The 24,114-nt window shown below is 37.8% G+C and overlaps 1 protein-coding gene across 6 annotated transcripts in view; it reads left to right on the plus strand.

The window, feature by feature from the left end:
* Nucleotides 1–24,114, plus strand: part of adcy2a (adenylate cyclase 2a) — a 63,781-nt gene continuing 39,667 nt past the window's right edge. The window contains exons 1-4 of one of the 6 annotated variants that reach the window (XM_076889785.1): nucleotides 1–85; nucleotides 6,904–6,996; nucleotides 7,093–7,142; nucleotides 13,275–13,472. In XM_076889785.1, the coding sequence (XP_076745900.1) occupies nucleotides 6,915–6,996; nucleotides 7,093–7,142; nucleotides 13,275–13,472 (330 nt within the window). In that variant the 5' untranslated portion in view covers nucleotides 1–85; nucleotides 6,904–6,914. Of the gene's footprint in view, nucleotides 86–6,559; nucleotides 7,143–13,274; nucleotides 13,473–24,114 lie in introns of those variants that run through there. The other 5 variants (XM_004565116.3, XM_076889784.1, XM_004565118.2 and 2 more) reach the window with 5 other exon arrangements.

Consider the following 24,114-nt stretch of genomic DNA (forward strand, 5'->3'; position numbering starts at 1 on the left):
GGTATTTTGGAGCAGGCGCCCTCTGCTGGACTGGTGCGAAACAATTTCCAGATCAAATGGGAGCAAACGAGGAGTTTGCGTTAAAGTAAGTTATCGAACATTTCAAGACGATAACATTTTAAAGAGAATAGGTATGGTATTTAAAATCTAAAAATATTTGCCAGTTGTTTACTTGCTTCGTCCTTGTTGTGACATTAGCACAGCTGCCATCTAATTACACTTACCAATAACAGCTCACTTTTACTCTTTTCCTAAAAAAAGAAACCCCAAAGTGTGAAGTTTTTGACGTGATTAAAAAGATAAGCCCATTATTTTATTCGCACTTTTTGTGGCATATTGCATTAGGTGACAGTAAACTGAGTTCAGTGTTCCGCTGTGAAAATACACGGGTAATTGCCTTGGCTGACAAAGTGAGAGCTCCAGCGCAGCGTGCTGAAAGTTTTTGTATGAGAATTGTTACCACATGTGATTTTTGAAAGTCATTGAGAACAAGCATGCTCTATTTAATTTTTTAAACGTCATATGTTTTTCATTGCTCATTTTATGTTAATTTCATAGTGACATCTTGACCTAGCAGTCTTCTTGTAAGTGTTGTTGCTATTGTGTCAGCTTTCTTCTGCTTTGCACCATGGGCTGCCTACCTCCACCACATTAGCAGATACTTTCTCTCAACACAGCTGCTTCTGGTTCAGCTCCAGCTCTCGTTTGAAGCTTCTTTTAGGCCAGGATCTTTGGTTTCCCACAGTCTTTTAATCATGCTTGCCACAGTGTTAACATTAGGAAACTTCTCCTGACAGATAACACCCTCAGGGTTAGCACTGTTGACATCCCTGATGCATCTAAAGCTTTAAGACGGGTGGCTCTCTTTAAACTGTCTATAGAGAGATTTGTTTTCCTCTCTGTTGGTCTTCTACACAAATATTACTGTCCTCCTCAAGGCCTTTTGATGTGTCACCTCTGGTAACGCCCACCATCCATGTGCAAATCTTGTGCAAATAGAATGACTTACCCTGTGACTGATATATTTTTGGTGTTTTTTTTGTTTGTGTTTTTTTTTTTTTTTGCTTGTTTTTGACTGAAGTATTTTTGGAGTATAGATTTTAGTATTATTGCACACAATATGTTGACACAACAAACTAACTATTTAGATACAAAATCCCAGCACACAATTTGGAAACCACTGATGTTGAATTTGATCCCAGAAAGGCAGATTGTAACTCTTATTTTGAAAGTGTAACAATATGAGTTTAGGATGCCTACCTAAAATAATGATTTGTGATGTTTAAATGCATTTATATGTCCAGACAAAAATGAGAAATAGCCTCATAAACGATTTTGTCTTTTTCAAACCTTGTTACAAAGAGCAGAGGTAATCGTAAGGTGTTATTTAACACTATTAGTAATATTGTTACTCTTGCTCCACCTGCTGTCCCTATTTTTTCACATGACGTGAAATAATACTTGTCCATCAGCATCTTCATTGTGTGTTCCTGCATCAGCTCGGCGTGCTATTTCAGAAAGTTTTCACCTGTTTCTTTACTGAAGATGGTAAAATTGGTTGACTCACTGAAAGATTCCTCCTCTTCTCTCTCCTGTTTCAGTCTATTGGTCTTTGAGTGCTCACTATGATCAACACATTACTGGTTCATTCTACAGAAACTGCTCTTCTTAGTGTGTCCAGTGGCATTTTGTTGTAAAGTGATGCAGGAGAATGTTTCGTTTTGCTGATGTTAGACCTTACCTCTGCTTTTGATATTGTTCATATTTTGCTGAAGAGGCTCAGATATTGGGTGGGTGTCTGGTTCTCCTTTGCATCATTTCTACCTGAATGATGCTTTTCTGTGGCTGTTTCTAAGTACAGCTCCTTTGCCACTTCTCTTACATACAGTGTGCCACAAGATTCTGTTTTGGGGCCTTCTATTCACTCTGTAGCACATTTTGAGCACCTTTAAGGAATTATTTTATTACTGCTATGCAGATGACATTCAGTTATATATCTGAGGTTCTTAGTAGGAAATTTGTCAGAAGCACAAACAGGGACTTCATTTTTTCTTGAACTCAATGAAAAAGCTGAAGTCCTTGTTGGTGCCCCTGACAGATTTTCTGCCTAAAGGCCCCTTGCTTCATCTTAAACTGTCAGAGCAACTGGTGTATCTCTACAAAAACTAAATAGAAAAAAAGGAAACTCAATATTTTGACCACCCTTTTGCTTGACATGAACTGGAGTTAAGGATTTGGTTGCCAATCGATATTTAATGTCATTGTAATTCAGGTCCCAAAGTCAAACGAATACTGAGAGTGAAAAACGATCTAAATTCTTTCATCTTTAATGAAATCATCAGCGTTGCTGCTTTACCAGGTGTAACAATTAAGTTTAACATCCAGGCATCCATGAAAACAGAATTTATTAAATTTAACGGAGTTAGAAGTTAACAGGAAGTTAGCTCGCTAGTTTCCACCTAAACATTTCATACCATGTTCTGGCTGAGAGATTTTTGAAACTAATTAAAACGTACAGCTCTGCTACCACTTCCAAAATAATGAAGACAGAAAACTAAACAGCAGTGGCGTTTGCAGGGTTACTGAAGTTGGACTACCTGGTATATAATGTTGTGCTACGTGATTGCTAGCAACACAGCTATGTTAGCATAACATTAGCACAGTGAAGCTGGCGGATGAACGCCAACTTTTTTTCCACTCGATAAAAGTTAACGTGAGGGATTCTGGTGGTTAAAGGCAAATGCAATCGCATAGCAGTATGCTATACACGGGCCAAACTTCAGTCAGGAGAACAACTGAGATTATTCAACCACAATACAAGGTTAGTTATTAATATACTGCAACATAGAGCAGCTGCGAGAGAATTCAACATTAATGAATCAGTGTTACGGAAGCGCAGTTTTTGGCTTTCCCCATATTTCAAAAGTGCTTCATCTCTTTGCTATGACTCGCGGCATAATTGTTGTAGCCACTGCGACGCTTTCGACCAAAACAGGCTTAGCTTGATGACATCATCAACATGCGCTATCGCGATAGAGCGGTATAGTCAAAATCTCTATCGTTGGCCAAATTTATATCGTTTCTATCGTATATCGTTTATATCGCCCACCCCTAAAATTGTCATGCAGGCAGAATGGTCACTGTCCTCTTTAGTTTAAGATGCAGACCATGTTTTCCAAAAACAATTTCAAATTTTGATTCATCTGAGCACAGAACAGCTTTCCACTTTGCTTCAGTCCATTTTAACTATGTTTTTTTTGGCCAGTGAAGATGGTGAAATTTCTGGATCATGTTGAGATATGGCTTCTTTTTTATATTATAGAGCTTTAAAATGCATCGGCTGTAAAAACAAGAACTGTTTCCAGATACTGATTTCTACAAGTGTTTCTGAGCCCATGCATTCATTGACATGACCGAATCATGCCCATTTTTAATGCAGTGGTGCCTCAGGGCCTGAAAATCATGAGCACTCAATATTGATTTTCAGCCTTGTGCCGTGCACAGATTCTGTAGTACTTATCATCTTCTTTTGATTGTATGTACTGTAGATGATGAGTACCCAAAGATCTTTGGGATTTAATGTCAGAAGATTTTTCTGAAATTGTTTCACAATTTGGAAATGCAGGTTTTTGCAGGTTAGTGAATCTGCAGATTATGACTCACTTTTGTTGATGCCATCAAGTTAAAAATGAGGAAATGTTTTTTCCTAAAATCGTATGTTTACTCATTTTAAAAACTTTGTTTTTTAAATATATATATTCCACTGTGAATAACATGGATTCATGAGCCTCGCATTGATTTTTTTTTTTAACACTTTATACATTGTCCCAATTTCTGCAGAATTGAGTTTATAAAACAACAGGATAGTTTTCTTTGACCAAAACAATCATCTTTCCTACATAAGCTGCCAGTGTCACCTACAGCACATGGCCATATCAAACTATAATAATGTTACTGAGAAAAGATGAGTGAACGAAGAGACGGGACGTAAGATGGTAGCAGAAAGTAGGTCAAGATAGAATGAGCTCACCAACTGGAGGCATGATGGGGGGGAAGAGGGAAGAAAGGGAAAATAAAAGGCATGTGAAAAGGGAACCTGAATTGTGATGTGAAAAAAAAAAAAAAATGAAGGGATAGGAAAATATTGGATGAAGTAGGGGAACAGAAGTTGAAGCTCACAAAATGGATATACTTTTTTATACCCTGAAAAAGGATAGAAATATGAATTTGAAGGAGAGAATATATAAGGATTTCTTTGGGACATGATGGGGAGAGGATGAAAGGTGCGAGATGGAAGAAGGGATTGGAATGCAGGAGCAGAGACAGCGTACTTGTGGAAAATGAGCTGGGAAAATACCTGGGTATGAAATAAGAGGTGAAGGCAGAGATGAAAGCTAAGAGAAAATGGGTGAATAAAATGATGCTATGATGTGCAGGTACTGATGAAGACGAGCAAAAAGAATAGTTAGCAAAGAAAAGCAGGGTGGCTGTGGTTCAGGACAAATCAAAGCTCCATGTTGCAGGCAGGATACTAGTGCCAGATATTTAACTCCACGCTGAGCACTGTAAAAATGTGAATTTGTTTTATAAAAGCTCTTTGAGGGATACATTCCTGTCCATTTATGAGGGAGGTGTAGCTACATTTTTTTTAACTACTGCCCACAAATATTCTCAGCTTCATTTGGAATGAATAAGTATCATGTTTTCCCGTCTGCACATTATCTCTAAATTAGCTTAATTGGTCACATTGCACTCTATCCTTATAACAATATTAAAATAAATTATTTATAAGGAAGCAGGAAAAAATCTTTCATTTGCAGCATATTAAATCATCAATTAATAACTGATTTATTGTTATGTTTAGGTGATATCCAAACATGGAACTACAGTGCAAGAAATATTCAGATTTTCTGTATTGATGACGGCTGGCAGATACTGTGGCCCTCAAAGCCGTGCCTGGATGTGCCTGAAATTCTTAAACGGTTGAATCAGATAAACTGAAATTTGCCAGTTCTGATGTGTTCACACTCAAAGCTTCAAGCCTTAAATATGGAAGTTGGTGGAACATCTTGACAGGTTAACCTACCATTTAAAGATTATGTGGCATGCTGGTTGTTCAGCAATGATACAAATAGTCAAATCCTTTTTTTAACAATAGAATGCAGATACAGCTTTGATACTCTGTGATTTTTTTTTTTTTCCTTTTTCCCAGTTGGAGCTGAGCTTTGTACAATAAAAATATATCATCAGTACGGCTTCGCAGTCTCCATTTGGTCAGGCAGTCCCAGAGTTGATAAAAATGTGAGCTGAACTCTCTTCAAACATAAATGTTAAATTGTTGATATTGGAAAACTTTACGAGTAGCTCACATATAATTCTTTAGTAATGATAATTTATTTTAGGGCTCCTCAATCAAATCCAAATAATTTTAAATCACATCACCCATTTCATCTCCAAGTCCAAATGTTTTCATTATTTTCTGTTTTGCAGTTGAAAAATGTTACAGTCACATGCTAAACCCTTCAGCATTCCATAGGGTATATTTGTAGTTTTAATATAGAAATTATATATTTGTTGTTTATTATTGTTTTTTCAGTAATATGTCGTTTTGCTGTGCAAACTCAGCCCACAAATGAGGTTGTTCAGGTTTTAGGGGATTAGAGGAACCTGTCATGATTTACTCATCTTTGTAATGACAGTGGTTTGGCCAGCACCACCTTTCAGTTGCCCCCTGTGTGTGTGTGTGTGTGTGTCTGTGTGTTCCTGTCTAGCTATCTTTGTACTATATATGTGAGAACCAGCAGTCACTTGTAAGGACACACAACCCGGTCCTCACATTTTTGAATTTTTTGAGGCTCAAAATGTGGTTTTAGTGTCAGGGTTACAATTAGGTTATGGTTAGGGTAAGGGGCTAGGGAAACCATTGTGTCAATGAGGGTCCTCACTAAGATAGCTGAACGGGGTTGTGTGTGTGTGTTGGCATTTGTGCATGTGCATCATTGCAGGAGTACACACACAGGATTTGAGGAGATGCCATGTATGTACAAGTGTGCCAGTTTTCAGTTTTTCTGGGCAGGCACATCATTGCTCATACTCGTAACGTCCTACTATACATTGATAACAAATTTATTTGGATATTTTTTAACCTCAACTGAGGTTCTGTTTTGTAATCTGCAGTTGGGGGAAAAAATGCAAATATGCATGTTTTGACAAATGTGTTATTTGCTTGGCTATTTATTAAGTAAGAGAGGCAAAGGGGATAACTGAAAAAGAATTGATTTAATGATATGGTTTATCGCTGCTCTGAAAATCATCATCATCTGGGTTACAGCTCTAGGACTGGGCTCAAACCCATGTTATTACAAATAATACCACATAATGCATTCTCCATAAATGTCAGTTTCTCTGCTCCTTTCATTTTTCTACTCTTTCATTCACTTGCTGACTTTTCCCTGCTGCTGCACCTTCTTTTTCTTTCTCCCCTCCCCCTTAGCCCTCTCTCCCTCCTCTTTCCCTCCACTTCCCTCCCACTTTTCTCTCTCTCACTCTAAAGAGCACTCACTGCCTGCACTTCTCTTCATTTTCCACCCCAACATGTTGGCAGGAGGAGAAAGAGGAGGATGTTGCGCTCTACCCTTGGTGCGTTTTTGCCACCACTCCGGCCAGCGCACACTGCCTCTGACTCAGACTCAGCCTCAGCTTTCAGCCGTCCCCGCCTGAAAGACTTGAGAGGGGAGGTGGAGAAGGACTCGAAGACTAAGCTGGAGCTTAGGAGCTCTCACTTCAGGGTCCTCAACAGGAACAACAACAGCAGAAGAACAGAAAAGAGCAACTGCTCTTCATCTGTGGTGGAAACTACTCATACCTCAGCAGTGACCACCTCCTCTTTTTCCTCCCTCTCAGCTCCAAGATCCATGTGGCAGGAGGCTATAAGGAGAAAGCGGTATCTCCTTGACCGGACAGGGGAGTCTGAAGTAAACAGAAGAGGAGGTGGTGGTGAAGTGAAGAGAAACAAGTCCCCAGACTGGCTGTATGAATCATACTACTGTATGAGCCAGCAGCATCCTCTGATTGTCTTTTTGCTCCTCATAGTGATGGGTGCCTGCCTGGCTCTGCTGACTGTGTTCTTTGCTTCAGGACTGGTAAGCTGCTCATTCAAAACACACAGAAACAAACACACACATGCAGACTTATGTGTGTGTAGGAAATGAATATTAAACAGTTGCATTTATTGAAGTGGATGCAAGCCACATACTGTATAATGTATATATTATATAATGTATAGTGTACATCCTATAAGTATTCATGCAAATGGGGTCACCGAAACTGACTACACACAGTTTGTTTGTACATACATGCTTAGGTTGTCACAGCATGTCTTTATTGCAAAACTAATGTGAGGAGAAGGGTGAGATAAAGGTGAGAGGGGATGCAAGGGTCTTAGTTATTTTATGAGCTCATAGCTGCAGAAAGATCTGTTTCCTTTTTTCACTATTTTTATGGAGTATGTTTTCCGGAAAAATCTGAAAATTCATAAAGTGAAAAAAGGCTCTAAAATAGCACAATATAAGTGCTTATGGTCATTGGCTCTGCTTCCATTTTAGACTGTCCTTCATTAGCTTCCTACTTTCATACTGTTATATAACTAAGAAAACAAGAACTCTTTAGACATTGGCCGAATCTAGAAAAGTGTCTCTCTCCTACTGTCTCTGCTGTGTCTGTTGTTTTGAAGTGATCAGTCTAAAACATACAAAGACACAGTATTGCATAGAAAGCACTGGCTCACAGAGCACATATCACATAATATTTAGAAAATCTTGCATAGTAACCTGATGAGCTCACTAACATGTGGTTGGAAAGTCAGCTGTTGCAGTTCCTTGCATGGGCAATCAGTTAGAACGAAACAAAATCATAAATGTCTGATTAGGTAACAAATGACACATCAAAAAGGCTGAAATCTTATGAGCGAGCATATCATAATCTGGAAACTTTCAAATTTTTAGTTAAGAATGTTTTAATAATGTTACATACATTTTTAATTGTTGCATATTATAATATTAGTGGTATCCACGGGGTGGGATGAGGTGAATGTGCGTCCTAAAATGACAAAAATGATCTTTTTTTTTTTTTTTCAAAAATTAGTTTTTATTCAACTGTGAGTAGATATTGAAGCATGTAGATATTGTGCAGTTCACATATCATCACTATTTTATAGTTCAGGTGTTAGGACCAGGTTGAAACCAGGTGGTAGCTTTCAGTGGGGGCTCATACCTAATTACTGAAACAATAACAATAGCAGATTACCAAGATTCAGCACTATCAACTAAGACTGGCTGACACTGCAGCACGGTGTAAAGGTTCAACCAGCTCTGATGGGATGATAATGGCTCTGCCTTTACGTTATTAAAAAGACCTGTGCTCATACTGCTTTTCTTACTGTGCTAGAGTTACAGCAAAAACACAGTCACTCTTTTCTCAACTTTTACTGTACTCCAGTACAGTTAAAAGCAAAAAAAGCACAATAAAATATAAAAAAAACATATAAAAGCATTTATCCAGTGATGATAAGTTAGGTTTATTACTAAAATAGGCAGTACATTGTGTTTGGAAATGAGAACTGCAACAAAATACTTGTTTAAAAGCCGTGCAAAAGTCATTCAGAAATAAAGATAGGTAGGGATTTACTACTCTGTGAGAAACTGCTTTACATTAATTTAATGGTACAATAATTCCAATGGGGGATAATATACTTGCAAACAAAAGGTCTGAACAGCACTATGACTTACAGATGACTACAATAACCAGTTTCCTATGGTTAGTTGGTGTGTTATCTGAAATTTAAAAAATGTAAGATTTCGTTCAAAAACCATGGATGGCTCTTTCTCTATGCTATAGAGAATGAAGACTGTCTGGCTTGTTCTCAGGTCAAAGTTCAAAGGTCAGTTCCTTGATGGTAGCATTACTGCTCATTTAGTAATTTTTGGAGAACATCTTGCTTATTTCAGCAAGAAAAACAGCATTTCACATTTTCCATCAGCGTGATTGTGTAGTAGGCGAACTGGTGCTAAACTATACTGTCTACAGTGCAGCTTGTATTGAAAACACTCATACCATTATGCAATGAAAAGAATGGCAAATATCAAGCAATAATATGGGAATATTATGCTTTCATAACAGCATTTGGTCCCCTCAGTACCCAAACACTTAGCAAGGTGCTGTTAAAACAAGAGGTGATGCAGCACTGTGGGGAAATAAGCCTCTGTCTCAGGTTTTTAAAACATGTTGCTGGCATCAAATTCAAAAACAACATTGGATATATTATAGTTGTACTGTTTTCAGTTAAATATATGCTTTGAAATTATGTCTGAACTTCAGAAAGGTCGTGCAGGTCATTGCTTTGACACTAGTACTGGGAGTCAGCAGTTAAATAGTGCCCTCTTTCTTTTATCAAATCAAGAATAATTTTAGAATAATAGAATATTTTCTTCTTCCTGCTCCTTTTCACACATGGTTGTAGTGCTTTATTGATAGAAAGTGTGGTTGGTTTGTTTGATCTGTTGTACCAAGTGTGAAATAAATAAATAAATGAAATGAAATGAAAGAATAATAGATTTATAGTTTGAATTTCTAACCACTATTGAAACAAATCATGATACAAGTTTTCCAAACTAGATTATAAATATCATGGATACACTCTCTTGTAATAGTGATGTTATGGGTTTCCACATGGAGAGATAAGATAGTTGGTCATTCTTAAGATTTGACACCTTAGTCTCAGCCTGAAGGATAACTTCATCTTGACCTTATTATTTAACACAAATGTTTAACTAGATCAAAATATAGAAGTATTTTTAACCCCAAGGTAAAAGCGCCTAAAACCATTAATAATTAACATAAAGCAAGAAGCATAAACCAGAACCAACCAAGAGTCTTTTGAAACTGTAGTTTTAGGAAAACAGTTCTATTAAATAAAAATATAAACAAAAACATTAACAAATATCTTTTTAATGTTTTTGTTGGTACACAGTGAATAAATCTTTTCCTGCCCACTGCTCAGACTATCTGTTTCAACATCTTCTGCCTTCTGTTTTTTATTTTTATGTATTTATTTATATATATATTTTTCCTCTATCCCTGTGCTGGATATGCATGAATTTTCTGATTGCTATTTTTTTTTCTCCATCATCCCATTCTTATGCCATCTATCACCTCCTCATATTTCTGTCTCTCTTTTTATTCATATCCCATCATCCCTCCATCCTCCTAGCTGGCTGACCTAAATCCTGTGCTGTTTTGGAGCTCTGCTCTGGGCGAGACAAACTCTATGTGGCTTTCTGCAGCCACACACATCCTCTCATGTCCCAGTGCATTGACTGCGCATGAGAAAAAGACAGAGGATAGGTGGGGGGTGGGGGGGCTAAATAAGGAGAAGGAGAACTAGAAAAAGGATAAATGCAAAGAGAAACATTGTTAAGCTAGCAGAATTACAGGTCACTTTTGAAAGAGTTGATTGAAAGAATAAAAATCGTTTTAGTAATTACGCTGCAGTGAATGAGAAGTACACATTTTCAATTAACTATATGCATGACTATGCATGACTACTTTTTTTACGCACTAGTTGAAATGAGAATTTAAACAGTCTTAATTGTTGCTGTCAGTCTGGATTATGTTTTGCTTCGTATAGTGGATATTTTTAATTTTTAAACGTGACAATCACGTGCATGGATGTGGAAGCTATTTTATGAGGCTCTCTTAATATCATCACGTCTGTGAATCACGTATGTTTTTAAATTAATATATACTGAACCAGCATTGAAAACCGTTATTCATAGAACTGATTGATTTATCTCAAATGTTGGAAATTTTTTACAGATTTCATTTCCTCCAAAGGAAAATATGATATGATATGACACATCAGCCTCCATGTCCCTGTCCTGACCCTTTTCCATCCCCCATCATACCACTGTGAAACCACTGATGGGGTGAAGCCTGGCAAAGCCTGGCAGCTCGTGTCTCACTTTAACATCCTATACCTTGGAGAAGCTCTTGAATATTTTATCAGAACTTGCATATCAAAGTGTATTTAAGAAATTAAACATGCCTATAATGAATACTTCAGCTAATTACTAATTAACGACTTTTGTATCTGTTTTTGTTTTGGACCGTGTAACATCCTGTCACTTTAATTTATTCTATCATTGCACACTGAGAAGAGGATATGACAGGACATGGATACATGTATTGTTATTGAACAGCTTATTATCTATAATATAATAACACAGTCCTGTGAAAATCAAAGTAGACCCTTACTGCTTCCATAGGAATCATGAAAGTACATAGTAGTCAGGCGCTGCTAGTCAAATGTACTGTTTTCCTCCTCATGACCACCTCTATAAAGTTTTGGAAATTGGTGTGCATTGCCACAATCTTCCCAGGAGTTAATCTCCCAGAAAATACATCCCAAAGTCAGACTGTGCAATGCTCAAAGAAACTACAAAAAATTCAAGAACAACATCTCAGCCTCTACAGGCTCAGTTTGCATGTTAAATGTTAAAGTTCATAAAAAATAAGACTGAACAAGTATGGCTTATTTGTAAGAGTCCCAAAAAAAGCCCCTTCTTTCTCTAGTAGCACAGCTTAGGATAGCAAAAGTGCCTCTGAACAAACCACAAGATTTATTGAACAAGTTATTTCTGGTGAAAACCAAACACAGCATTCCAGCACAAATACACCAGCTGCCAAGCACGGTGGTGGAGGGCTGATGATTTGGACTTGTTTGCAGCCCCAAGACCTGGACAGGTTCCACTCATTCAGTTAGTTATGAACACCTCTTTATAGCAAAGCATTTTGGAGTGAAATGTGATGCCATCTGTGCAATGGCTAATGCTTGACCAGAAGGGACTGCAAAAGGACAATGATCCTATGCATGTCACCAAGGACGGTTTAATACAGGTTCTACTTTAAAAAGGGGAACCTTCTTAAACGGGAATAGAAATATTGGAGCCAGAAACAATAGGACATTTTAAAAAATATAATTTATTTTGCACATAAACAGTAAAATACCCTGGGCAGGGACAACAATTATTAAAATAGAATAAAAGAGCAATACACGTGTCAGGTGTCTCGCCCCTCACCGACATCCGGCGTACTTCTGCCCGTCCCGCAGCTGCGAATCTCCCACACCGCTGCAGAATATTCCCAGTTGCTCCTCTGCAGCCCACTCGCCAGCACCTCCAACGCTATTGCTGTCGCCAGTTAAGCTTCTCTCGAGAATGTCCTCTGACCTGCGACCTCCTCAGTTGCCGCTGCTGCCCACTACTTCGCCATCTCTGCTGCCCTCCTTCTCCTGACCTGCAAGGCCCTCTTATTGGGCCTCTGTGACCTCCCAGGTGTGCCAAGTTAGTAATCAGGGAGGGGCAGAGTCTCTCCATGACAAGTCAACAAGAAATACAATCAAAAACATGCAATAATACAAGAAAACTGTACAATATTAAAAATAGTAAAACACAACACTCATGCAAGATGAAAAACCCAGTTAACTTGTCCATTTCCACCCTGTGACATGCACTGCAGCAAATCTATAACAGAATGGCTGAAAAAGAAAAGAATTGAGGTGTTGCAATGGCCGAGTCAAAGTATAGAGCTCAATTCAACGGAATTGCTGCAGAGAGCTGTCAATGAACAATACTGTAGGTTTTTGCTGCCAAAGGTGGTTCTGCAATTCACTGAATCATGGGGTGCAATAAGTTCCCACAGGACTTCATAGGAACTTGTGAACTCATGATTTATCCTTTGGGGGCAGTTTTACCCCTTTTTCTTTTTTCTTTTTTTTTTTTTAGGTTATTTGCATTTTGTTTGGTTTGTTTTTTTTCTCAATCTTATGCAAACAAAATTGTAAATATGGAGATTGGTTAAATTCGGTTTACCAGGAGCTGTGATACAGTGTTTTCTTTGTAAGTGTTCATTTATATCCACAGTCCCTAGTTAGTTTTTATGGCAGGTGTGTACATTTGCATGCACACATCTGCCTCGGTTACTCTATTTTTAGAATATTAAAGCAGAAAGAGACAGGGAAATGGCTTTTTCTTACAAAGGTTGTTTTGTGTCCTCTCGAGAAATCTGCCCTTTGAATTTGTAGGAAAGGGTATTTTACTCAGATTATTCTTCAGTCGTCTGATAAATTCCCTTCCCTCTTAAAATGTCCATCTACATGTCTCACTTTTTTCTCACCTTTCTGATGCTCAATTTTTTTTTTTTGTTCTGTCCTTTTCCAGAACATTGCGGACCATGTGGCCTTTGTAATCACTGTACCCACAGCACTGGCCATATTCCTGGCTGTATTTGTGCTTGTCTGCATTGAGTCTGTCTTCAAGAAGCTTTTACGTGTTTTCTCCCTGGTCATCTGGGCTTGTTTGGTTGCCATGGGTTACCTTTTTATGTTTTCTGGAGGGATCATCTGTCCGTGGGATCAGGTAAGACAAGAGATGAAATTTCTGGTACATTTATTTGTTGTAGAGCATGTTACATGTGTGTTTAAATGAAGTGATTTATTTGTGTTTTATAGATACTCCTGTGATTTGGTTTAGATAAAAACTGATACAGAGACAATAAAAAGTATGATGGAACTTGAGCTCAACATCATACGTATACCTAAGTCTCTCCTTTTTACTCTCTGCTGATGTGGAGTGTGGTTAGAATGTGGAGCTATGTGAAATGTGACACAGGAATGTAATTGGCCTGGTTTAAAAAAAATCTTAATCTTTTATTTTATCTGATGTGATTTCTGACCTACATTCTGAGACAGTCTGCCTTTGAAGTTTTACATTCATACATGCATGTTCTTCAGCGCTTTCTGCTATTTAATCATGTTTTGTTGCTTTTTAGTTTTACTTTTGTCTTAATGAGTTTAGCTGATAGACTGAAGTTCTAATACAAAGAGAAAGAGAAATTATATTAGAATGATATTAATACAAGAAAATTACATTAAAGTCTAATCATCTGTTAGAAAAAATATAATTATTGAACCTTTGATTGGAAAACCACACTAACTTTCACCAGAGATTAGGGTTGTTGTTTTTTTTTATAGATTGCTACTGTAAATGGTATTCAAGGGAGTTTCTATGCAGTTTACACAAACTACACTGATCTAGAAACCTGCAATATTATTACTCGACTAAGGTTATAGAGAGAAGATTATATAAGTTTAGAGCTTATAACAAGAGAATTATCCAATTTCTCAGAAATATCCAAAGCCATAGCTGAGCCGTCAGGATCCTCTTCTTGTGCATGACTAGCTGGTCTAAGTCTGGCTGATATCTTTAGATTGATTGGTCGCATTCTGTCTGCTTGCGCTTGCTCTTTACTGATATGCACTGGCTCTCTTTCACTGTGCTAAAATGACAGTCCTTCAAATTATGTTTTTAATTTTGTGAAGAGAAGTAGCGAAAATCCATACTTAACCTCCTAAGACCCGAACTCTTCCTTGGCATGCGTTTTTAATTTCTCTGTGATATTTGGGCATATTGGGACCTGATGAATGTAAAAACAAAGAACTACCTGATATTTTTTTACCTAATTTTTATTTCTAAGAAAAATGAGAGCCACATATGAGATATTCATTTAAAATTTCGATAGAACAGTTGTAGTATAATGTCCTCATAAGTGGATATCAAAATGTGATGTCCACATATGTGGACGCCAGGTCCTAGGAGGTTAATGTGCTACCTTTAGGCTTGGAAACTGTGGACTCTTGGACCAAAAACTGTTTAAAACTGCTATGTCATAGCCAGAGATCTAGTTCTTGTCACCAGCTATGATCCTTCACGTGAAATTTGGGTCCTTTTGAAATCATAGATAAACAAGTCTAAGTGGTCATATCACTGCTTCAAGGGACTGATCTAAAAATAGCAGCGGCGCTAAAAGTATCCTGAAGATACATCAAAAGATATCTTCAATGGAAAACCTGCCAAATTCAATTCCAGTGTGGATTCAGATTTTTACAGAACAACTCTCTGAACTTATTCGTTACACCTTATATAGTAGTGTGACTTTGATGCAAAATGCTTGGCAGGTGTCTTGTGTGAAACCTGTCTCTTCTGATCATCCAGCCATTCATACGTGCGGAAAAGCCACAGTTGCCCTTTAAACTAACTATATGTATGTAAATGCTATATACACCACTCAAAAATAACAGAGGAACACTTTGTAATCACAGTATAGAATCAAGTCAGTTAGACCTCTGGGATTAATGTGGTCAGATAAGTAGCAGAGAGGCTGTTTTGATATCAATAAAATTGCCAAGAGTGCAAGAGAGGCTTTTCAGTTTTTCTGGTCCCTACAGAGGTTTCAAAGGTTGTCCTATTCCTCCAAGACGGCACATCAGTTCATGCTATTGCCAGATGGTTTGCTGTGTCTCCCAGCACAGTCTCAAGAGCATGGAGGAGATTCTAGGAGATAGGCAATTGCTCTATGAAAGCTGGACAGGACTAACAGCAGGACCGGTATCTACTCCTTTGTGCAACGAGAAACAGGATGAGCACTGCAGAACTACTAAATGACATCCAGCAGCCCACTGGTGTGAGTGTCTCTGACCAAACAATCAGAAACAGACTTCATGAATGTGTCTTGAGGGCCCAACATCCTCGAATGACCGCTGTGTTCACTGCCTGGCACTGTAGAGCCTAATTGTGCTTTTCACATATGAGAGCTTTTCACATCTGAGTCCATATGAAAGACATGAAAAGGTCTGTTATGCTGCCTGTAACATCATTTAGGATGAACGGTTTCGTAGTTGGTCAGTGATGGTCTGGGGAGGCGTATCAATTGACAGACAGACCTCCAAAGGCTAGACAATGGCACTCTGACTGCCATTAGAAATTGGGATGAAATCCTATGACTCATTGTAAGACTCTACACTGGTGCAGTGGAGCCTGGGTTCCTGCTGGTGCATGACAATCCCTGGCCTGACTTTTTTAAACTTTGATTTGAGGAGGTGTCTTTGAGTTCAGTCCTCTCTAATTTTAATTATCAATTCAATTCAATTTTATTTATACAGCACCAAATCGCAACAACAGTTGCCTCATACAGAGGAAAAACCCAACAATCATATGACCCCTTATGAGCATTGGGAAAGAAAAACTCCCTTTTAACAGTCTTACAACCCGTCTAGGGGCCAGGTCATAACATGAGTGAAGCACTCGTCCCAACTCATCACAATGTGATAAAAAGAGGAACAACAAAACGGGAATGTTAACACTTCAGGGTGAGCCAAGGCCAAAATAATAAACAGAAGAATCTAAATTGATTCCCACATACCTAACCTTCCCAAAACCAGAGCCAAAAATAAAGACTGTGTCTGACCTCCTAAACTTACTCAAAAACAGGAGAAAAACAGGAGAAAAAGGAACGGCAGCTCACCCCTACCCACTCCACTTCCTCAACTGTTGCAGAGAAACTGCAGCCAGCAGCTGTCATGGGGTTCTGCTTGGACATTGGGAGAAACGCAAGAACCTCTCGCGGCGCTCCAGCCTTCATTTAATGGGCGGGTCCCCCAGCTTGAACCAGTTACTCCAGAGCTGTATATCCACGCGCCAATCACAGCCAGGCCCATGGACAGCTGAATCATCCTTTTGTCACTAACACATTACACAGTCCTTATCAGTATAGATATAGATGATTTTATCCCATTGAGATCTGATGTGTTTATAAAGTGTTCCTTTCATTTTTGTGAGAAATGCATCTATGCATACTGAGGTCAGACACAAGGTAAAAAATGCCAGCCAAATGCACAGTGATTCTTCATTGTTACTGCCATATGCAGCCTACGAAAGGGTTCCATGAATGCGGCACAGAACTTTAAGTCTTTGTCACTGGAAAGCTGCACACATTCAAGTGTAATGGCAAGACAGATGTCTAGTGTAGACTCAGAGAGGTAGCTTAAGTTGGCCTGATTCACACACCACTCCATTCATGCTTTTCTTCTGTTCACTGAAATTTTCAGCGATTATGACATTACTGCTCTCTCACTGCTGCATCTTAGCCATGTTAATTAAAATGTATTGAAAAACACATTATTTTTGAGAAGCGCTGCTGTCTGTGCATTTTTGTTGCTTGTTGCCAATTTATAGATTAAGCTAATGACTCATTAGTGTTCTCACACAGCGTCATCTTTGTATACAGTTTTCAGTTTACTCATTTACGCCCGGGGTGACCAGAAAACTTACTTCATGTATTAGTGAAATGAATGTGAGTCATAGCTATTTATGTAGTCAGTAAGGAAAAAGCATGTGAATAATACATATGTGCTAATTTTTAGACTAGATGTTCTAGTCAGAATAATAAATGAATAGTTCTTGATATCACTCAGATTGAGAGGACAGGGCAAGCCAAAACATCTGATGGCTATATGAAATTCTTTTGACATTCAGCTTTGGAAGTAAATATGTTTAAATAACAATTGTAGTTGCTGGCTTCTAAGGCTGATACACTCTTTGCCAGGCATATTGCATATAAATGACTGAAATCAGTTCAGAGCACAGTATAGCAATGAGCAGGCGCCATTCGAAACACATCTTGGCTCTGAGAGATTTGTAGTGCCGAAAGCAAGAAGGTGGTCAAAAGAGTTACAGATGAAGTTAGTATCAATACTAAACTAGTTGTTATTTACTTTGTAATCACCAAGTGTTTTGAAAAGAACACTTTACTAATGCTGAGTGAGGCGTCTGTTTGCTTTTGCATTGCTTTAAAATGTTTCGTCTGGTTTGTGTCCCTCACAGTTTCCACAGCTACACATTTCAGGTACAAATTTCTGAGGAATTTACTTCAGATCTGGTGAACATTGCAATCATTATTCTCTCCATTACATCAGTTTGAGCTAACCTTTGTGGTGTGGTCATTCTCATGCTGAAAATAGCAAATATAGAAGATATTAAGAGTTGCTTAAAGCAATTCTAAATCAGGTCATCAAACAGTGACTGATTGGTAATAAAGTTTGTAGTGTGATGAAAACATTGCCCATAGCATTACACTACAACCGCCGGTCTAGATTCTTCCTGCTGATGCCAAATGTATTATTTAACTGACTTTTGTGCTTGTCTGACACAATTAAAACCTATAATTGCTGTTATTAATCCCTCCATCCATTTTCTCCCAACTCTTTAAATATGAAAATCTTATGAGATCAGTAACTCCACAATCTCATATACAAAATAAAGCCAATTATATATGTCAATGTGAACATGACCTAAAAGCTGATTGGATAATTGTATTAATAAGCATGTCCAGAGGGGATCTTTAATTTTTTATTTATTTATTTTTCAAGTATTTCACTTTAATCATGAATTTGGAGCATGCTGCGCAATTGCATCATAGTCAATTATATTAACAACCAATCTTTGAAACTGTGGTTACCCCGGTGTTACTGTCCAGTTGCTAAGTGCATATCTGCTGCAGAGGAGAAACTAGGGAATTCAAAGTAAAAGGCAGAGTCAATTATAGCTTCCTATGCTGTAGCAAAGTGGTAGACATGAGAAGTAGGGGAACAAAATACTGATTAGAGCATCGGCTTCATCCTCTCTAATCGCTTCACCTGTCATGTACAGCCCTAAGGTCATTTAGATGACTTTTCCCATGTCTTTCATGCAGTGTAGCCCTCGCTAGTAAGTAGATGAAAATGTTGTTGCCAGTTGTCACAATCAAAAATTCAATATGTAATATAAGCAAGTTGTCCTCGAAGAACATTTCCTCAGACACCAGCATGCACACTAAAAAAGGCCAACACCAACATTATTTTACATGTATTTCTTTAAAATATTGACATGTTTTTTGTTTTTTTTTTATTAAGATGAAGCCTTTTTTACCTTAGCTATCAAGGTTCCCTTTTATACTAGCTGCAACATTTCTTTATTATATAGTAACAGTTTATTGAAAATTGCTCCATACACTGAAAATGACAATAAGATGAACAGTTTCGGAGAGTCAGAAAACATGCTGAACAGCGAAGTCCTGTGAAAAAGTAGAATGGTTGTGGTTGGTTGTTGTAGAATCATCTTTAGCAGCAGTAACATTAAGTAATCATTTTATGAGTGTCTTTATCAGTCTCTAAAACCATTATCAAGGAATTTTGGCAAACTCTTCATTACAACATTACTTTAAGTTATTAAAGTTTGCAAATATTTATTTATGGAAAGCTCTCTCAACATCTTGATGCAACAACTCAGTTGGACTGAGGTCTGGACTTTGACTGAACCATTGCAACACTTTGATTCTTTATTTTTTGACCCATTATGCTACAAATTTGCTGGTGTACTTGGGATCATTGTACTGTTGTATAATCCAGTTTCAGGCAGGTTTTTCTGTCAGATTGATGGTTTCACATTTCATTTATTATGAGAAGGTTGACTCAATAATTACAAGGTGCCCAGGCTTCAAAAGAAGTCCAAATTATTCGGTATGAAGTGTTTGTCCTGATGTGCTGTTTTTTTGTTTTTTTTTTTTGCCAGGAAAATAAATAAATAAATACGATGGCCCCTAGAGACAAAGCACGTACAAAATCCAAAACAGTGAGATGACTTTAGTCTCATGAACAACATTAGTTAGTAAATAACAATTAGCTAATCTTAAAATGACTGCTCAGTACAGTAATGAAGCCCAACAATCATTTTGTTACAGTCCCGTGGTCTCATTTGAGGGCCGCATTTCGAGCAGTCTTTGGTAGTTACTAGGTAACAAAAGCTCAACACTGCCCCTAGCGTCCTGGAGCACTTCCATTGTGTTTTGGGGTTTGCATGTGTTTTGGAGTTTGTACGTGTTTTGGATTTTGTAAGTGCTTTGTCTCTAGGGGCCACCATAAAAAAAAGGCTATGCCTACCTAGTCTTTTTCTACAGTCTTCTTGTGATTGTGCTGTCATTATCATAAACATTTAACTCATAACTGTAGTCTGAGATAAGTAGTCAGTTGTTCTAAGCATTGCATGGTCTGACATTGGGGTGAATTTGCTGGGATGTCCTGGTAGGAAAACGTGCACCCAGCTACCAAAACTCTCATTTTTATAGAGGGGAAAGCCTGTGAAACAATCTGGTAACCTTTACTGAAGTTATTTTATTAAGTCGAGACTGTTTGAGAGCCTCGTCATAATTTGTGGAAGTAAAGATTAGCCCCCCTCCCAGTATAGACACTGGTGGTAGAGGCGAAGCAGGTGGAGACTTGGACAACTGGGCAAGATGAGGTGGAAACAGTGAGTTGCACGAATGAAGAAAAGCACCGAGATTTAAAGCATGCAGAGCAGTGGCTGATTGGTTCACAGAAGGTGGGCAACAAAAGATTGGGTCAGGGTGATGATAACAGAATCACGTTCAATAGTGAAGAGCTGGAAGTGTAGAAAAGGCTAGCCTGAAAGCCCAGGAATAAGGCCAGATGAGTGAATACAAATTGTCCTTTGGGAAATTACACATAAGCTTAAGAAGTTTGTAACATCTGGGATAGAGTCTACATCTTTTATGTCATCTACACCAACTGAAAGCTTCCATTCCTTATATGATAAAGCATTGAAAGCACCAACCAGTCCAGACTGGCACACCCACTATCATAACTTGATCAGATCATGTGTGTACTGGAAGCATGTATTGATAAAGTAAGTGCATTTTTGCTTATTTCAGCATCACTGGCTATTTTATATACGGCAACGTCTGTAAGCTTACACTGTACACTAAATACCATACTCTGAGTTTGATACCAGTAGATGAAATATTTGTGAAAAATGTTTGGCATGTCTTGGCCTTTGGACCATCCTAGAATTCCCAAACACAACATTTATTCTAATTTATGACAGCAATACATTTTTTGTGGTACCGATACCCAATTTCAAAAGCAACTTCCATTTGTTACTGCAGCTAAGCTTTAAAAGACTAAAGTTACACATACTACAAACACATTGTAAAATGGCTTGGATATGCTTTAGTTATCCACAAGAAGAGGGCTGTCTGGTGACAAAGTAGGTGAAAATTCAAAATATAGTGTACACTTAGCTCTTAAATTCAAGTGTCTTTTCCTTTTTTTTAATCTCACTACATATGACCTTTTAAGCCTAAAGCTTAAAAAGTAACTGGACTTATTCATTTAAGGAAATAACATGACTTGTTTTTGATCTTTATAGATGGCACTCTGAATTGAATATTTTCCAGTTGCATTTCTGCTCATGTGTTGACAAAACTAGATGATTTCCCTTTTGTCCTGATTACATTTTTTAAACCCACTGAAAAGAGAGAACCTGCCCACCCAAGGGAAACAGACTAGCCTGGGAACCTGTGTTATCTCTTGCAGAATTTGCAAAGCTTTCTCCCATTAGATTTCTGCTGTTTATCCAGTATATTGTGGATTAAATAAAACGAGTGACATCTCCATATGTACTTTTATGGTGACTTCCTCTGAGAGATAATGTGATGGTAAGAGAGCAAAATATAGTCATACTAAAAGCTGCACTGTCAGTACAGTTAATATCATGTAAAAGAAGCATTGCATTGTTGATGGTTAAAAAATTCTTATGTGTTGTTGTGCTCACCATTCCTGCTCTCTCAGATTTAGTTATTATGGAGTGCACTTTCCATTTTCAAACCTGAAATCAATTGGATGCTTATCCTTTTCCCACAAAGCCCTCTCTATTTGCTGGTGGTAGGAAGAAAGGCTTATCTGTGTGGTCCAGCCTCTACCCCTCACTGAGAGATGTCTGGACTATGCCTCCTCTCCTCCTTTCCTTCTCCCTGTCTCTCAGACACACATGCCAGATGCACGAAAAGAGGGAAGATGGCAATAGAACAGGAACTACTGATAGGAAAGACAGGCAAATGGTGGCAGAAGAGACAGGGACAGATGCATTTCAGTGTAACGAGAAGTAATTGTTTTTTTTTTTTTTCTCCTTTACCGGTTTAATTTATCTTAGTGATCAAGGTCAACATACCCAGACAGATTACATAAATTGCAAACCAAGCACTTGGCTAATTGCCTCTTATGCACTCCATTTAATTTTGCATCTTTACTTCAAATCAATACATTTTTTCTTTACTCAATTTTAATAAGTGTAGCCAGAAATGAAATGAGTATATGTCATCTCTGACTATAAATAGCTGACACACATGGACAGCAACGCGCACATATCCCATGTAGTAAATCTAACCTGTACACTAATCTCAGCCACTGACTGTGGACTAAAAGGCTGATGTAATGTGACACTCCATCTCTATAATTTGTTTTATGAACCCTCACCAGTGTAATTATCAAGGGATAGATTCATGGAGAGAAGCAAAGTTGACTTAGCATGATGAACCAACAAAAAGCTTGGGCCGCAGTTTTTAGATAACAAAGCCTGTAATACGGCTGGGCTCCATTTGAATGATCCAGTAATAAACCATAAAAAATAGACATCTGTTTTCCTTATGTATTCCATTTTCTTTTGATTTTCTGAAGCTTTAACCCAGTTTGCTGGACACTTTTGCACTTTTGATTCATCACAGAGTGAGGTCCATCCAATTCTAGTGAACCAGCATCAGTTGAATCAGTTTGATCTGTGTCTACTGAAGCCAATGAAAGAACTAAGAAGAGATACCTGGTGGCATTTTGGATTTAATAACTATGAAAACAGGATGGGGCGGGAGCAAAGCCATTAATATGATGTCTTTCACATGTATGCAAAACACAGGTGAAATAATGTGAAAATCAACCCATCATTTTTGAAAATGTGTCTTTATTGCATATCAGAGCCTTTTTTATTTCTGAGTCTATGTTTACTTGTACTTGAAGTAATATACGGCTGTTTGAGTGCTTTGTTCATTCTATCTTCTGAAGCTTCAGGCTTGTTTAATTTATTGTGTATCCTGACTATTTGATTGCTGTAATTATCTCATAAAGCTTTTGTGCAAAATGTATGTACTCACTCGTACTGGTGATGTTTACATTATGTAAGCTTTATTTACAATGAGTACTAGATGATTTGATTTAGGATCAAAAGTTGCACAGAAGATATGGATAAATGTTAACAATATTGAAATATATTGTTAATTGACATTTCAGACCTTGTCTTGAAATTTAAGTTATTCAAGAAATCAAGTTCAACATCCATCCTTTGCCCTTATGTGCTTCCTGTAACCAGAATGCAGGATTCCCTGCACTCTTAATACTACATCGTGTATCAACTGTGTAGGAGAACTTAGCAGGTGTCTTCACTCCTGCAGCCTCTCCATTATACTGGGTACAATTTTGTGATTGAGTTAGCGGCATTAAATTTCAGAGAATTAATTTAGGGGAAGGCTTTCTGTACCCTAAGCAAATTATGTTACTGTGCTAGATGGTGCTTGGCAGCGTTAGCGGCTCTCTCCTGTATTAGGAAGTAAGTTAATACTTTCTTATTCCCCTTCTGCCATATTAAAATGAATAATTATTGTCTGTATAATCTTGGGGCCTAATGTTTAATTTCTAATGTTTATGCACATGGACCATAACATACATTTGCTATCATGGGGCACTGAAGGGATAAAAACTTAAATTCCACTGGGGGACTTTTGTGAAGAACTAAATTTCTCCTCGCTTTCATCTGCAGTCTCTGTCTAGATCAGATCTAGATCAAATTTAAGAAGTCCAGTTAGAGTAAATTTCCTCAAATAAAAGTCCAAATTTTCAAAAAGTTGCATCATAATTCAATGCAGTATATTTGAAAGTAGCCCAACTACATACTGTATATTCAAAAACTGGCTATCATATAAGACAAAGTACTATTCAGCAGTATTCCAACAATGTTGAATTAATTTTCACAAATTAAGTGGATGGTACTTTAATAATAATTTTTAAAAAAAAGTAAAAAATGTTCTATTTTCATTTACGAGAATTTAAGATCAGCAGTCAAAAATAAAATACAGCTTTTGAAAAAGACTTCAGATCAATGTTTAAAATAAAAAGCCATAGTTTAAGTTTTTCCTTTCCTATGTTTCACATATAGACCATCTCAGCTTTAAACCTGATTTTGCATCTAATCTCACCGTGGAAGCACTTTCCTGTCTTACTTCTCTCTCCCCAACCAGATGGCCCCGCCCCTCCCCGAGCCTGGTTCTGCCAGAGGTTTCTTCCTG

The sequence above is a fragment of the Maylandia zebra genome, linkage group LG11, assembly GCF_041146795.1.
Source record: "Maylandia zebra isolate NMK-2024a linkage group LG11, Mzebra_GT3a, whole genome shotgun sequence".
Taxonomy (NCBI): domain Eukaryota; kingdom Metazoa; phylum Chordata; class Actinopteri; order Cichliformes; family Cichlidae; genus Maylandia; species Maylandia zebra.